At 62.8% G+C, this 16,953-nt stretch overlaps 1 protein-coding gene across 50 annotated transcripts in view; it reads right to left on the reverse strand.

The window, feature by feature from the left end:
• Positions 1–16,953, reverse strand: part of GSE1 (Gse1 coiled-coil protein) — a 412,190-nt gene that overhangs the window by 39,942 nt on the left and 355,295 nt on the right. For 11 of the 50 annotated variants that reach the window (XM_084959258.1, XM_084959255.1, XM_084959257.1 and 8 more), the window contains exon 1: positions 10,833–10,925. The exons of 25 other annotated variants lie outside the window; for them this stretch is intronic. In XM_084959258.1, the coding sequence (XP_084815384.1) occupies positions 10,833–10,839 (7 nt within the window). In that variant the 5' untranslated portion in view covers positions 10,840–10,925. Of the gene's footprint in view, positions 1–7,967; positions 8,898–9,557; positions 9,983–10,493; positions 10,630–10,832; positions 10,926–12,263; positions 12,601–12,795; positions 12,969–15,483; positions 16,569–16,953 lie in introns of those variants that run through there. 14 more of the 50 variants (XM_084959223.1, XM_084959224.1, XM_084959227.1 and 11 more) reach the window with 14 other exon arrangements.

The following is a 16,953-nucleotide window of genomic DNA, read 5'->3' on the forward strand; positions in this document are numbered from 1 at the left end:
TGGGGACGATGAGGGGCTGGTGACATTTAGGGGCCTCGCCAGCCCTGCGTGCTGTCAGGTTAGGGACCGGGGGGGGGGGGGGGGGGCGTGTGTTAGGGACTGTGTGTGTGCGCGCGCGCGCGCCTCAGGAGGGTGAATCCAGGCTCCAGGATGAAGCATGTTCAGGAGACACCCCTAGACGCATGTGACACTCAGATCGTGTGCCAGGAAAACCCGGGCAGAGCTCCCCAGTGGGCAGAACCTGCGGGGCCGAGGCCGCAGCTGCTCATGGGCAGGGCTCCCGCATGGAGAGCTCAGCGGTGGGGATCGGGGCAGACAGAAGCCTCCAAGGACAATCCAGGGGTTGGGGTTCAAGGCCACAGACGACTGGGAGACCCGGACATGCCGGTGGAGGCAAAGGACGAAGTCAGGCAACAGATGGTCGCGACATTTGACGGCGATTATTCTAAGCGGGTGCTGCGTCTGGAGAAGCCCGGGACGGGCAGATGAAGGGCTGGCAGCAGCCAGGGGGTGGCGGGGCCGGCCCGGGAGGGGTGTGGAGTGGGAGAGGCAGAAACCCAGTGCACAATTCAGACAAAAAAGGCTGAGAGACAGGATCAGGGCGGAGCCCAGGACCCTCGGAGGTGGTCCTGAACCACAGTGTCAGCAGTAACAGTCACAGCGCCTGGCCCTGCCCAGTGCGGCTCGGTCACCCTTCACGATAATCCAGGACCAGACCCCAAGCAGAGAGGTCAGCCAAGGGCCTCCTACACGGCCCAGCCCCTACCCCCACTCCACAGATGGGTAAACCGAGGCTGGAACAGAGTCACACTGAGCCTGGGGTGGCATGCTGAGATGCCGAGGAGCCGGGCACGCGTGACCCCGGTTTTCCGAGCTGCTCTATGGACAATTTCCCTTTAAACGACAAAATGCTGGACACAACCCCTCTTAGGGGTCCCCTCCTCTCCTGCAGGCCGCCGCAAGCACCCGCCACACGCTGCACCACCTTCCAGATGATCTGGGACGGGCCCCCCACCCCCGAATCCCACATTCCAACAGCTCTGGGCTGGAGGGTGCCCAGGCCACAACCCCGGGAGCGACCCCTTTATGTGCCCGAGGCCCCTGAGCCCACCAGGCCACCCAGCCCCACCTCGCCCACGAAGCAGCCCTTTGAGTAGGGCCTGGAGGCCCGGGGTGCAGGACGTGGGTGGGGGTCCGAGGTGTCCGGGACAGAGGTCCCGAAGGACAGGAACCCGACCTGGCGAGGAGGCAGCCACTAAATGCCTCCAAGTTTCCATGGAGCGGGAGGCCAGGGCCAGCAGGCAGGAAGAGAGGCCAGGGGGGCAGGGGTCAAGGGCAGGTCCTTTCTCCGAAGGGAGGAAGCCTGCATGGGAGACCAGACTTTGAGGGGCAGGGAGAAGAGGAAGCAAAGGCCCCCGCTGGACGGGGCTTGACCAACCTGGGCCCAGGAATGCAGGCATTTCAATGGCTTCCGCCCGACCCCTCGGGTGAACAGAGGTTCCAGAGACTGTCAGAGCACCTGTCCCTTCAGTCCTGAGACGGTGCTGACAAGAGTCTGTGCAGAGCGGGCACCTTCACCTGCATCCCCAGCCCCCAGGGCACTGAGGAGGTCCTCAGCCTGCAGAACAAGTACAGACACCAGCTGCATCTTGGCAGGTGCAGAGCCAGCCAGACTGCACCCTGCTCTGGCGGACTGGGAACTTGAGAGTCCACGTGGCAGGACCACCAGGGCTTACGCCAAGGAACTGCATCCTTGGTAGGGAAACAGCTGGAAGATGGGGATGCTGGCCTGGCCCCCCCCAAGCTTCCAGTGGGGTCCTGTCAGGTCACCATGTGGTCTGAGCCTCAGTTTCCCCATCAGCACCCCCGGGAGGGGTGGGGTTCTAAGTAGCCCCCTTTCATCCGTCAACCTGTTTTGGTTTTCGTTTTTGGTTTCTTTAGGTCCACACCCACGGCATATGGAGGTTCCCAGGCTAGGGGTCGAATCAGAGCTGTAGCCACCGGCCTACACCACAGCTCACGACAATGCCAGATGCTCAACCCACTGAGTGAGGTCAGGGATCGAATCCGCTAGTTGGGTTTCTTAACTGCTGAGCCACGACAGGAATTCCTGGTTTTTTTTTTTTTTTTCAATGGCCACACTCACAGCATATGGAAGTTCCCAGGCCACGAACTGAACCCCCGCCTCCGCAGTGACCCGAGCTGCCTCAGCAGGATTCTTAACCCAAACTGCACGACGGCGAGAACTCACCAACCTGCTTTTACTGGGCCTGCAGTTGCGATATCTTTATTTATCTATTTACATTAAAATATGCTGCACCTGCAGCCTATGGAGATTCCCAGGCTAGTGGCTGAATCAGAGCTGCAGCTGCCGGCCTCTGCCACAGCCACAGCCACACCAGATCTGAGCCACGGCTGCGACCAACACCACAGCTCACCACAATGTCGCATCTTTAACCCACCGAGGGAAGTGAGAGATCGAACCCACGTCCTCGTGGATACCAGTCGGATTTGTAACCCGCTGAGCCACACCGGGAACTCCGAGATATGTTTAAAAGTGAATCCATGGACAGTGTCTTAGAATGGGAGGTTTCAAGTCAAAATGAAGATTTCTAGTTTCTCTTGAAAAATCAGGAGCCACCAAACCCAAGAGTGGCAACTGTCCCTTAGTCTGTCCAGCTCAGCAGCATCCCCACCCCTCCCTACCGTCTCAGGCTGGTCAGCCTGCGCGATGCCCGGAGACCTCGCCAGCTCTGAAACGATGCGGGTTTGGGCGACAAACAGCGTCTACGGGGGCTTAATAAATGTATGCGACCAGGACACTCGGCTCGGGTGTCAGCAAACATCTTCGTTTATCCAGCTTCAACAGAGACAGGTGGACCCTCCCCCTTCAGCTTGGGGGTGAGGGGCAGCCAGGAGGGAGGCCCCGATACACGGCGGGTGGGCCCCACTCGAGTCAAAGGCAAGACTTGCCTCGAATTATAAAATGGTTTTCGCTTCTGCAAAAAAGGCCCATTCTCATGATGGTTCAAAGTCACAGACCAGACCGTCTCTCCAAGGAAACACACGCACTGAATTGTGCATGGAGTTGGACCAAGCTCACAAAAGCCTACCTGTAAACCCCGTGGATCCAGATGCGGGTACAGAGGTACGTGGCGTCTACAGACCCTGCAGCACACAACCCTCTATAAAGCCAAGCCCGGGCACTGACACACCTCCCCAGCACTTCCATCCGGGCCAAGAGGCTATGGAGGAGCAAAGATACGAAGCTCTTATGGAGTTTCCATGGTCTAAATTCTTTTTTTTTTTTAAGTCTTTGGGGCCACACGTGTGGCACATGGACGTTCCCGGGGCTGGGGTCAAATCGGACCTGCAGCTACTGGCCTACACCACAGCCACAGAAACTCAGGATCCGAGCCTCGTCTGTGACCTACACTGCAGCTCAAAGCAGCACCAGATCCTTAACCCACTGAGCGACACCAGGGATTGAACCCACATCCTCATGGATACTACTCAGGTTTGGAACCCGCTGGGCCACAAGGGGGACTCCTCCAAGATCTAAGTTCTAATGGTATTTCCTCACTCAGGCTCCTCTACCATCTTCAAAGCCCTATGTACCATGCCCAAACATCAATCACTGCCCCACTTAACAAAAAACAAGCTGCAGCCAAAATGGGCTTCCGAGTGGGGCCACCAGTAGAAGTTCACAAAAACATTCATAAGCCACCCCCTGTGAGCTGCCTAGACCCAACCCTGCCACACGCCAGGCCAGGCCGGATACCGTCCTCAGGCCACATCCATCAGTGGCTGAGCAGCCAACTGCCTAGGCCTAAACAACGAAAACCCTCCACAGGGTTCCAGGAACCCAGGCAGGATGCTGAGGCCAGAACTGGCTCTCTCAGGTAGCAGGCTTCACCTCGAAGGGCTCCCAGGTCACCTGGTGAGGGGTGGGCCTGGCTGCCCCCGAGCTCGACTGCTGGCGCCACAAAAGCCTCAAGGCTGATGGACAGGTTTTCTCTCCCTTGTGGGGAGAATGAACGTCCTGGAGGCTGAGGGCTGCAGAGGGAACCCCGATCAGCCAGAGTCGGGTAAATAAGGGTCTAGGTTGCAGCGTGGGTAGAAAGGCGAGTCCCCACAACTCTTTCTGGAGGAATCTGGCCACGTGTGTGTTTTGTTTTTGTTTTTTGTCTTTTTGCCTTTTCTAGGGCCGCTCCCGCGGCATATGGAGGTTCCCAGGCTAGGGGTCGAATCGGAGCTATAGCCGCTGGCCCACACCAGAACCACAGTAACGTGGGATCCGAGCCGCATCTGCAACCTACACCACAGCTCACGGCAACGCCGGATCCTTAACCCAAGCAGCAAAGCCAGGGATCGAACCCGCAACTTCATGGTTCCTCGTCGGATTCGTTAACCACTGCGCCACAACGGGACCTCCCTTTCCCGGCAACGTTTTTAATGATGCAGGACATCAAGACATCGAGACGTCACACCCGGCCTTTTCCCCTCCCAAGACCTATTCAAGGGATCACAGATGGGTCACTGTCAAGAAGTGAGAACACGCCCGTGGGAACTGGGAACACGGCAGCACCAAACGGCAGGGGGCCCTCCGGGGCCCAGGATGGAAGAAGCCCGGCCCAGACACCCCACGACACACAGCACCGCGCGAGGAGGGAGGCGATGCAGTCCTGCAAGTTTCAACTCGGAAACCGGCTGTGTGGTTACAACCCACTCCCTGTGCCCAGCTGACAGGCTCCCGGTACTAGCAGTGCCACCAAGGAAGCCCTCCCGCGTCTTAGAGTCTCACGAGACAACTATTTCCAAAAAGCTACGTCTCTGTGTCCAGAAAAGAAAGGCCCAGCCATCAATCTGATCTAAAACAGACAATCGCAGCCCACACTTCCCTTCCCCCGCGAGCCCGAGCAGGGTCGGCCAGAAATCCTTCTCAAGAGCCCCTCTAAACGGGGCCCCGAGGACAGAGCCTCAGGGGCCGATTCTGAGCCTCAGTTTTCTCATCCTGTGAAATGAGGGCAGCTCACCTCTTCCCCCCACCCCACCGCCCCACGAAGTGGCAGGGGGCAGTCACACAGGCCTGCCACCTCTGGGATGCAGAAGTCCCTCCAGTGTTCCCATCTGATGGAGAATTTCACCTTGACCTGTATTCAACTTGGCCGTCGTCTGGTCTAGCACGTCCCTCTGTGCCTAAGTGAAGGGAGAGAGACCACACAGCCGACGTAAAAAAGCTACACAAATACATTCAAAGATAAACGGACCCCAGAAATCTGGCAGGAAGAATCCGTTCCTGCCCCTGGGTTTTATCCTTCACGGATGTCTGGTGGGGGGCAGCAGCGTGAGCCCCCGTGGGGCGAGAGGAGGCAGACAGATGAGCTCCTGTTTCTCCCAGTTGATGGCCAAACAGGGTAATCCCGACCCTGCCAGCCAGACCCTCAGGGAACAAGAGGACAGAGTGAGAACCACCCCAGGACATCTCATCCTTCCTGTCCCCAAACAGGCCGGTGGCACAGCAGGGGGCGCCTGGGGCCCTAGCTCAGCTGGGGGTGGGGGGGGAGATGGTGGAGACGCCCGGGGGGGCCCTAAGGAGGCCCCACCCACTCCGCCTGCAGGCCTGATTCTCCTCAGCTTTTGACACATGGATTTTCCTTCAGAAGCCTCCACCTGCCAATGTCGATAGGGCCCTCCCTGACCAAAAGCCAACTGATGGAAGGAAACCTTTTGCTGCTGCCTGCGGGCACAGATGTGCCAACTGGACAGGAAGGGCAGGGCTAGAAGAGGCACCACCAGCAATCCCACCCACCACCACAGGGTGGGGCAGGGGGCAGCAAGTCCCCCCAGAGGGGTGGGTATGCGCGTCCATGCGTGTCCAAGACCCTGGTAGTGGGCCAGGCCCCAGAAGAACCCTTTGGTTCCTGCAGCCTCACCAGGGGGAGGGTCAGTGGGGGCTCCAGGGAGCCCCTGGGAGGCCACAGAGGGCAGTGGACCGAGCCTTCCGGTGTCCTCGGTTAAAATCCCAGGACTCCTAGAGCCACCAAGTCGGGGATGACCTGGCGCGCTTCCTGACAAACCCCACCACGAGTGCCCTCCGTGCCAGGCGCTGCTCTGAGCACTCTATAAGAACGCGGTTAACCCTCTACAGCCCAACAACGTGGGCGCCACGGCCATTCCTCCTTTAGAGAGAAAACCCAGGCCCGCAAGTGTGCCAGTCACACAGGTTCAGCCAGAGGTGACTGCCCTGGTCAGAGACAGACCAACAGGCCACTAAGAGCAGACACGGGCTCTTCCCCCAGCCCCCGGAGGGCTTCGGCCCTTCCTCTTTGTTGACCCGTTCAGGCACGGGCCTGTGACACGCATTATGTCACCTCAATCCTTGACTCCAAAAAGCCACTGCCTCCCCATCCTACAGGAAGGCAGCAGCTGGGGGTGGCGGGGGCGCGCAGCAGCCCCGACCTCGGTGAGAGGGCCTATGCCATCACTGACCCACGAGGAGTCTGGCAACCCCCAAAAAAGCCACTGCAACGTGCAACTTCTCACACCTCCAGCTGGAGGAACCGGTTCCAGGAAGGGAAGGCTTGGCCAGCGCTCCAGAGACAGAGAAGCCACCCATCCAAGCACAACCCGCACGGGAAGGCCCCTTTAGGAGAAGGGCTTGCAGCTCACCTGGGGCAACTCTGGGGCCAACAGCAAACTCTGGCCTCCCACGTGGGACCGCAATTCTCCTGAGGAAGCAGCAGCCCCCCCTCTCCACCGAGGATGCCTCACCCACGGCTCCCCACCCCCAGCAGAAGGCCCTTGGAGCTCAGCTGGGGCTTTGGAAGCTCAGATACCCGGGCCCCAACCCTAGAGATTTGGGTCTTCACCGGTCACAGGTGCGGCCTGGGCTGGGGGGCTGGGGGTTTAAAAAGTCCCCAGGTGAATCTAAAATGTAGTCAAGAATGAACACCTGGTCTGAGGGCTTCCTGCTCCCCCCACATCTCCTTCCTCAGTTAAGTCCCTCCCAGAGTCCGCCAGGTCCCCCGGGGACCCCTTCAAAGCCTCAAGTTCAGCCAGAAGCCCTCTCTTCCATAGAGGCTTGCACATGCTGGTTCCCGCCAGGCCTACCCACCCTCTCCGGAGGCTGCTCTCACTTCGCCCAGCTCTGCAGGAGCTTCCCCTCTGGATGTGCTCTAGGCTTTGGGGAGGGAGAGGCGGCGGGGGGTGGGGTTGGTCTCAGGGACCCCGGGCTTCGCAGCTGACAGGAGAGTGCCAGGCAGAGGAGCAGCCCCAGCAAAGGCAGGGACAGGGCACGGAGCAGGGAGGCCTGTGGTTCCATCCTGCTGGAGCAGAGGCGCACGTCAAGAGGCTGGTGGGGGAACGAAGCTGCAGAGGCGAGATTAAAAGGCCCCCGGCGCGCCGTTTGGCAGGCGTGCAAAGGGCCGCTCGGGATGCGCTCCGGTCTTATCTGCATGTACACCTCCGAGCAGCCGGCGCGGGCCAGGTTCATAGCAGGCGCTCAATAAATTCTCACTGACAGGAACACGTCCCCTCCCGCCTGTGGCCTCGATCGGGGAGAAAGGCCAGTGTGGGGAAGCGGAGCCAGGGGCTCGGCGGCCCGCACCACACTCGACGAGAGAGGAGAGAAATGGAAGCGAGTGGCCAAGCTGAAATGTCACCTGGAACACGGATCCCTGCAGCTCGGGAAAACAGCTCTGCTGGCACACCGGGCAAGGGGGGCCGGGCAAGGGGGGCCGGCCGGCTTCACGCAGCCCTGTGGTTTAGAGGCTGCTGTGTTGCCATAACACAGGTAATTAACGCGCTACCACCCAACCCCAGCCCGCTGTGGACTTCGAATAACCCAGACTGGGAATTCCAAGCCTTCGCGTGGGGCCAGGCAAAACCTGCCTTGCTGGCTGACTCCACAAGCCCCTACGCGTTCCCGGGGCGAGAGAGAGCGCTAGCAGCCAGGTCTCACTCACCTGCGTTCCTCTGGCAAAGTAGGAGCCGCGGGCACCCACCTCTCAGGTAGGGGCTCTAAGCCCGGAGGCCCTTCCTCCTTCAGAGCAGGGGAGCAGGGACCTCGCCTACCCAAGGGTCGAGGGCCATCAGGGGACCCAGTGGGCTGGGGAGGTGCCCGGCTGGGAGGTGCAGAACGCAGATATGCCACAGAGTGGCGCTGTGCCAGCTTTGCTCTGGCTTCTCTGGCCGGCGATGCTGAACCCAGGGGTAGGAGGCTTCTTTGGCTCCGAAACCCCAAGGTTCCAAGGTTCTCTCGGGTGGATCTACAGCCTCTGACCTTGCCCTTGAGACCGGGAAGTTACTGAAGGCCATAGACATGGTTTGGCAAAGGGTGCTGGAGCTTCTGAAGGGGTCTGCTTCTTGCTGTGAACGTGGGTGCGGCCCCCACCTGCCTCTGGGCCTCAATGTGCTCACCCAATAGGGAACTGATTCCCAGTCTCCTCTGCAAGTGAGACTCACCTGGGGAACTCTGAGAGCTCCCCAGGCCGCGGCCACGAACCCGGCAGCTGTGGCTTTACTGGGTTAGGGAAGCCTGGTCACCAGCAGCTGTAGGAAAGCAAGCTTGGGGCATCTATAAACCCTCTTCAGCTGTGCCAAGCCAGGATTCGGTGAGCTGGCCCCCACAGGTCAGGGCCTGCGCCGTCGGGGACGGCCGAGCTGCCCTGCTCGGAGCCCGGCCTCACAGAATGACGGTGCCTGGAACCAGGACACCGGCTTCCCAGCCTCCCTGCCTAAGGCGGGGCTGACCCCGGGTCACCGCCCTGGCTGCTCACCAGCTCCAGGCTCCAGACCTGCACCGCCCCTAAGGTTCACCAAAAGGAAAATCCTGGCTGGCTCCCGAGGCCCCCTTTGCATGTTGCCGCAGTAGACAAAGTGGCCAAGGCCAACTCAGCACCCCCCCTTCACCCAGAGGTCAGGACGGCACTGATAGGGGGCCACTGGGACGCATCCGTGTAGCTGTTATCACAGAGCCCGGCCTGCAGACAGCTTCCTAGTCCCCGGGGCAGACGGGCGGGGTGGTGACTCCCCGCACAATCCACCAGCAGCCGCACGCAGATGACACACGGGCTGCCAGTCGGAGCCTGCGCCCTGGGCCCCCCTCACCTGTGGCAGGGCGGCTGAGTCAGGCAGCAGCCTGCGCCTCAGGTTCTGCCATCCCCAAAGGAGGAGGCAGCCCGTAAAGACAGGCTGAGCAACGCTTCCGTGGCCTGAGCTGAAGTAACACCAAGGGAGGCCCAGGGGCAGCCTGCTCACCTGGGCCCCCCCACCTTCCAGCGGGAGGAGGGGAAGAATCCCGGGGAGAGGGCCCAGCCGGCCAACTGGGGACATTTCAAAGTACCCCAACAAGACCTGCTGCCCCGGAAATCGGCTTGTGGGGGGGGGTTCCCAGCCAGAATCCGCGGGGCCCTTTGTTCCAGGCTTTCACAAAAGAAGCGCCCCCCTTTTCATCTGGTGGTCCCGCTTTTTGTTTCCAAACCAGAGCCTGTGTGGGCCCCAGATAAGGCACTGCAGGGGTTAACAAGGGTTTAAAGTATTTTAGCCGCACTTACCAGACAAAGGCTAGTTTACAAAACAAGAGCCAAATCGACTCAACTCGGCCGGTATCCGCCGCCCAGCCGGCGGGCAGGTGCTCCTGCGCGGCGCACACACAGCCTTCCAAACTTAACGCCGGCGCTCAGCAAGGGGCCCCAGCGCATCACGGGTTTTTTTGGCGGGGGGCGGGGGGTCGCGGCAACGCTTCACCCAACCGGGGGAACCTCTCCTCCCCACGACCTGCGCCTCGACCTCCACAGCGCGCTAGGAGCGGTCCCCTTGTGCCCCCGCCCCCCAGCCCCGGAGGGGGACTGGGCAGTGGGAAGGGGGAGGAGGGACGGGGAGCCCGACTCCCGCTCCGCCTCCACGAAGGGAATTTAATTAGCCTGCTGGAGAGGCGGGCGGGCGGGCGGCCGAGGAGGTGTCTCTGGTGCTGCAATATAATTGAATCGGCTCCACTCGGTCGGGCCACTCGCCGCCCATCGCGCGCCGCCGGCCTGGGGGTGGGGAGGCGCATCCAGGCGAAGCAGGAAGGGCCGGGGAGGGAAAAAGGGCAGTGCGAGGAGGGGGCGGCGGATGCGATCACCTCCCACCTCCGAGGCCGGGGCAGCCATCTTCAGCAGGGGGAGGAGCAGGGGAGCCTCTCCGAGCCGACCCGGGAGCAGAAAGGGAGGAGCGGCGCGGCGGGGCCCGGGCGCGCCCTTGCGGGGCGTGAGGGTCGGAGACCCGGGAGGCGGCAGTCCCGCCCTCCCGGCCGGCTCCCTCGCTCCGGGGGAAGGGGGAGGGGAGCCAGACAAAAACCCAAACCGCGTGCACCCAGCGGGCGAGCGCTCCCCCCCACCCCCCCGCCAAGCCGCCGCCAGCACCTGCCGCGGGGGCTCACCGCCGCCCCTCCGCTCCCTCCCCCGCCGCCGCAAAGTTTTCACTCCGGCTCTGGAGTGTAGACGGCTCACCGAGACCCCCTCCCCCCGGGCCAGCTCCTTTGCTCCCCACTCGCTGCACGCTCGTCAGCGCCCCTCGCCGAAAGCAACGACCGAGCCCTTGCCCGAGTCCCTGCCTGGAGCAAGGCCGCCCAGGCTCCGACCTGCCGCGGGCGGGGGGAGGGGGGGGGGCCTGGTCGCCTGCCCTCCCGCCCGGTTCTTATCGCCGCTCACACTCCGGGGGAAGTTGCCCCGAAGCCGTTGGCGGCCGCCCCCGCGGAACCCACGAACTTGGAGGAGAAGGGGGCGGGCGCCGGGCGGGGGTGGGGAGCGCGGAGAACGCCCCCCGCCCGCCCCCCGCGGCGCGCTCACCTTTCATGCCAGGGCCCCGCAGCTCCACCTCGGCTGACACATGCTGGAGCCACCGTCGCCCAGTGTTTGTCTAAACTGCTTATCTCACCCGGGGCTGCTCGGCGGTGGCGGCGGCGGCTCGGGCCCGCTGGGGAGGTGGAGCTTCCGGGGCCCCAGCCAAGAAACACCTGCTGCTGTCGCCGCCGCCGAGGACACACCCAAGCGCAACGCCGCCCACTCCCGGGCCACTGGCTCGCTCCGGGCTCCCTGACCTCAGCCAGCGGGAGGTGTCGGGTTTCAGCCGCAAACACGCGCGCACGCGCGCGCGCGCACCGAGGGGCGCCCGGGTACACCCGCGCGAGCACACGCCCCTCCCCAGCCACGCCGGCCAGGTGAGCCGAGGACACGAGCAGGCAGAAGTGCCACTCTCAGGCTCCCGGGGGCCCCTGGCTCGACGGCTCAGGGGTCCCAGATACACTGGTGTCCAAGTCCAGCCACTCGATTCCGAAAGGAGAGAGTGAGTCGCCTCTAACACACCGGCCAAGCCAGCGCCCCTGAGCGTCTCACCACCGCTTCCGCGGCGCCCAGAACAGTGTCTGGCACAAAGCAGGCCCAACAAGGAGTGAATGGATAAACTCACGTGCTCCGGAGGGCTTTTGAAGAAAAACTTTCTTGGAGCCGTGTGTGTGAGTGTGAGTGTGTGGGGGTGCGCGCGCTGAAGGCGAGGATGGGGAAGATACAAGATAGGCTGTGTGCGGTTATCCTCCCCGCCCCCCAACGTAAAAGTGTTTGAGTGTTAACAAGCAGGGCCTGTGTGTCTTCCTCCCCAAATTCTAGGAACTCCCCCTTCCCGTTTTAAATAACTTTTGGGAAGGCCACAGCGCGGGGCCAGGGGTAGTTCTTGAAAGAACCCACGTCCCAGCGGCTGGAGAGTCCACGGAGGCGCCGCTCTGCCAGGGGGGTCATTAAGTAGCTGGGGTTGCGGTCAGAGGCGAGGCCGTCCGCCTCCAGAAACTGGCACGACCCACCGGGCTCCAACCCCAGAGCAGCGCCTCCCCATTCCTGGCACACACACGCACACCCCCCACCCTACCTCACCCAGGCACTTGACAGACTGGAATGACTCAGGGAGCGTCCTGAAATTCCAGGGCACCCACAGGCGGCACGGCGGCGAAGGACTGCGGGCCCCAGCCTCCCCTGCCCTGGGCTCCGCCCCGCCCCCACCGGCGGCGGGCTCGGCGACCAGCCTCGAGCCCACCCCCCGCGCGGCCCGCGGCTCCGGGAAGCGGCGCGCTCCTGGGGCAGGCCTCGCCCATCGCCCCTGGCCCCGGCGCGTTCCGGCGCTCCCGGCTCCGACCTCGCGCGCCCAAAGGTCCCATCGGAGCTCGGATGCCCCCGCGGCGCTCCCTCAACATGCCCTTTTGAAAGTCCCCTCATCTACAGCTTTCATACTTTGGAGCCCGGAGGCAAACCAGGACCCACGCCGCCAGCCCCCCGCCCCAAGCGGCCGCCCTAGCGCCGCGCTGCGGGTTTCAACTTTCCGCCGCCGTGCCAGCCCGCGCTTCTGCCAGCCCCAAACCTGCCCCGGGACATGCCCGCGCCGCGCTTGGCAGGCGCGCACGCAGCCGTCCCCGCGGCCCAGCCTCCCCCGCCTTCCCTCCTCCCTCTCCCTCCCTCCCTCGCCGCGCCAGTCCGGATTGCGACGGGAGGGAGCGCTGGGCGCCTGCCACCCCCCATCCATCTGTTCCCGATGACGCTGGCGGGCCTGGAGCATTCAGAGCCCGCGCCAGCAGGGAGCAGAACCCGCCTGTGTGCCCGCTGGGGGGCGAGGGGCAGGGCCCCCAAGCCACCCACTCCCTGGATCCACCTTTCACCGAGCGCACGCGGGTCGCCCCCTCGCCTTGCACAAGGCTCCAGGCCGACCACAAACGAAAAGGGAAACGGACCTGCGAGGCCGGGACAGGGGGCCGTTACGCGCTCCTACCTGCGGGCGCCGGCGGCCTGGGCACCGCGTGGGAGGGGCTCTTCCCCCCTCACCACCCGCCGCGCTCCGGGCGGCGCCTCCCTCCCGCGGGCCTAGGCCTCCGCCCGACGCTTTAATTGACGCACCACACGGTGTCTCCACAGCGTGGCCTTTGGTAATCTATCCCCGGCAGTGGCCGGCAGATTCACCGCGGCCAGGGCGCGGGGGAGGGGGTGCCTCCTCCTCTGCCGGGAGTCTCGGGCTGAGGGAAGGGAGGGGGGAGTTAGGGGAGAATTCAACGGCCGGCCTAGGGCCTGGAAAACAATAAAAAAACCTCGGGGGCGCTTCCAAACCTTTCCCACCTGGATTACAGTCTGCGGGGCGGGGGCGGGGGCGGGGGCGGGGGGGGGGAAATCCCTTGCAAATGAAAAAACTCGCACTTCCTTCCAGCCCTATTCCCCGGGTCAGGCCACCCCCGAGCCCAGCCTCCAAATCTCTCTCGCCAGGACAGGGTCACTCTTGGGTCCCTTCCTTCCCTGAGGAGGCCCTGGTGGTGGTGGCTGGTGGGAGAGGGGCGGTCAAGTTTTTCCACCTGTTTGAGAAGGGCCACGACGGCCAAAAATTCGTGGGGTGGCCACTGCGGCTTATCATTTGACTAATTGTCGGAGGTGGCAGAGCCCTCCCTTGTAGACATCTGGATCCACCGCATTGCGAGGACAGCCTGATCCCCATTTCACAGATGAGGAAGTTGAGGCCAGAACTGCTCAAGGTCACGTGCCCTGGGAGCTGAGCCACGAGCTGCTCACACCTGGCGTCTCCCTTTCCCAGTCCAGCCCCCGGAGGCGGCGGGGAGCTGCAGGAAACCCCAGCGACCGCCGGGGGGCAGCAGCGAGCTGGCCGTGCGCGCCCTGGCCAGAAAATGCTGGCGGCCACCAGGCGGGCTGGCACAGGGAGATAGATGACACTCACTGTCAGAACGCTGGGCCGAGGAAATTAGAAATCCGGGAGCACGGCCTCCGAGTTTAAGGGTGGGAATTGCTCTCCTGCAGCCCGCACGCTCTCTGCTAACGAGGTCTGTAGCTTTCCTCCTAGTTTCTCGGCCACTCTGGGCTCAGGCTGGCCGCCCTCCCTTTTCCTCCAGGGTGTTCCTTTCCCTCCACAGCAGCTCCCTCCCCGAAGCCAGTGGTGAGCCCTTCCTGGGCCAAGCGCTCCCTTCCTGCACCTCTGCTCGGTCATTCCCATAGGCCTGGAAACCAGGCAGAAAAAGAAGGTTCAGGGTAAAAGGGCATGTTTTACCCAAGGCCGCCAGAGCCAATCCTTTGGGGGACTGTATGGGGGGGGGTGCTTCTAGAACAGGGATACCTGCTCTGACGACCTGTTCACCAAGGTCCTGCTTCCTTTGTGCCAGGGGCAACTGGATGCTGATGAATGCCTGCCTGTACCCCCAGAGTCGGGTCAGAATGAACCGCGACTCCAGAAACAAAAAGCGGAAATCAGAAGGCCCTTGCCTGGCTCTGAGCACCTACTCAGGTGGGGCTTTGCAAAATCCAGCCCGCCTCCAGGAGCCTGGAACCTGGGCAGTCTGCACGGACAAAAGCGTGCAAGAGCCCTCATTTAAGGAACAGGCCCGGGAGCCCCTTAAACTCACCCCCTGAGATAACTGACAGAGGATCTGCTGGCAATGGTGGGCATTTAGTCACTCAACAAACACACTAGCTTTCCCAGATACAGACCTGAAAATGCCAGGCCTGAGCGGGGAGGTGCTGATAGGAGGGGCACTTCAAGGCAGCAAGGAACTGGAAAGACAGGAAGGTGGGTTACTTACTCATCACCACCAGCACCCCCACCTGGGCACCTACCTGGGCCAGGTGAGGTTCCCGGGAGTGGAGGTGATAGGGTCAGATCACTTATCACTTTGTCTCTTGCTGAATTCTTGCTGCACTGCGACGAACTGAAGCTCCTCGGAGCCCCAGAGGCGCCACCTAGCGGTCTCAGAGGCACTACCTGCGCCTGCCTCCACTGAGTCCCAGCCCGGGTCCAGCCCCCGGTCTGTGATGGGCCCTTGATACCTTGTCCTCTTGGGATCAGCAGGGCTCATGGTCTAATAACATCCCCCACCCTAAGCAGCTGCTCTTGCACAGAAGGGCTGCCTGTCACCATCATTTTTCCATCACCCCAGCCACCCCATTCAGCACCTGAATTGGCAGACAAGCGCCAGGGACCTGGGCTCCCGTGCCATTTACCCAACACCTAACATGTGCTGAGACTGCTCAACTCCTGTCATTTAATCCCCTCGGGCCCTGCAAGGCAGCCTCCAGACCTCCAGTGAGGAGACCCGAGAAGGTTAATTAACTTGCCTAGGGCACACAAATTCGATCCAAGCCTGATCCAGACCCCGGCTGTTGGCCCCGAACCAGGCACCATTTCTCAGTAGCTACCTGCTGCTGCAGATGGACCGGGCGCTGAGGAGTGGGGGGAAGGGGCAGGTGTGGCATCTCCAGCTGGCTGTAAACCATTCCCTGTTCCAGGAGGGTTGGGGGACCCATCACCCAAAGTCCAGCATCCTGGGCTTTAGGCAGTCCCTCTGCACGAGTGGTCCACCCGGCCCAAGGCTACCAGCGCAGAGTCCCCCGGCAGGGGCCTGCCCAGCCGCCCCCTCCATCCCCAGCCCCTGCTGCCCTGCCCTGCCCCCAAACCTCCATCACTTACACTCCGGACTCCCTTTCTCTCTGCAGCCGGCTATCAGTGGCTCAGAAATCCTCTCCATTCTTCAAAGCCGGGCTTAAATCTTATCTCTTCCAAGGAGGCTTTTCCCGTCCCCGCCTCTGGAACTCATCTCTCCAGGCACTGCTAGGCAGTAATGCGCAGGGCAGCGGGCCTTGGAGACTGGCGGGACGGGGGCGGGGGGTGAGATCCAGATTCCCAGGCCACCTCACACTGCCACCCTCAGGGGTGGGGGCCAGGAAAGCGCATCCTTAGCAAGCAAAGGGCAGGAGTTGGGGGGGGGGTAAGTGGGCCCAGAAACAGTAGGTGCCCAGAGGGGAAGGGGACTCTGTGACACATCCCCGGTTGCTAGGCCTGCCTCTGCGCGGTCACCTCTCCCGCAGCCCCGCAGAAGGCATAAAAGGGGGGGGGGACTCCGTGGCAGTCCTCTCCCCCGGACCCCACCCCTAGGGAGGGGCCAGACCCGGGGTGGGGGGGGCGGGGACCTGGGGGCAGGCCCAGGCCTGGCCCGGGGACGTCTCCAGTGGCCAGGATCACCGCCAGGGCGCAGGAAGGGTTAAGGCCCGGACGACCCCGGGCGGCCGAGGTGGCAGGAGTCTGCCTCTTAACCCGGGGCAGCCCGACACTTCCTGCCCTTTCCGCGCCGGCTTCCAAGCTGCACCAGCTCACAGCTGCACTCCTTACAATCAGTTAACAGCTGTTTTGCATAGATTTTCAATTCTAATTGCCTCGCTTTGTGAGCCGCCGGGCCCCGTGAATGGGGAAGCCGCCGCGCGGCGAGAAAGCGGGCGGGGAGGGGGTGGGGGACACTCCAGAGGGGCTAAAAGGAAGCCGGGGTGCACCGGGCTGGCGGCTTTTATTTTTCTTTTTTAATAAACGAATCCCCACTAACTGCCCCCGCCCCGGCTCCTGCCTCTCCCCCTGCAGCCCAGGGTTGGAAGGGGGCCCCCCCAACCTTGGGAGAGACGCCCCCCCCATGACCTGAGCTCCCTAACCCACCCCAGACACAGTACCCCGGCGGGGGGTGGGGGTGGGGGCCGCTTCCAGCGCTGAGCCGCCCGCGGGAGCCCGCGCTCCCCTCCCCCTCCAGCCCCCCACCAGCCCCCCAGGCTCTCCAGTACCCAGATATGGGAAGCTAATTGGACAATAAAGTTGAGCAGCGAGGAAACGCGCTCTCTGGAGACAGCTGGCATCTATAAAAGAGAAATATTTGCATTTAAAACCTTTAAACTTTATACGGGCGGCCGGGCCAAGGCAGGGGAAGGAGGATGGAGGGGGTGTTCGGACCCTCAAGGGGGCCGGGGCTCCTCGGGGGAGGCCGCGCAGGCCGCTGGGGGTCCACAGAGGCCCTGAGGCTGGGAGCTCTGAACTTCTCCGCCACCGGCAACTCCCCCCTCCACGTCCCACGCCCCTGCTGCTCCCTACAGGACACCAGCCAGCCGACGACACTGGCCT

This window comes from Sus scrofa, chromosome 6 (genome assembly GCF_054392235.1).
Source record: "Sus scrofa isolate SSC_HxYL_T2T_F1_AM1 chromosome 6, Sscrofa_HxYL_maternal_Yorkshire_Landrace_v2.0, whole genome shotgun sequence".
NCBI lineage: Eukaryota > Metazoa > Chordata > Mammalia > Artiodactyla > Suidae > Sus > Sus scrofa.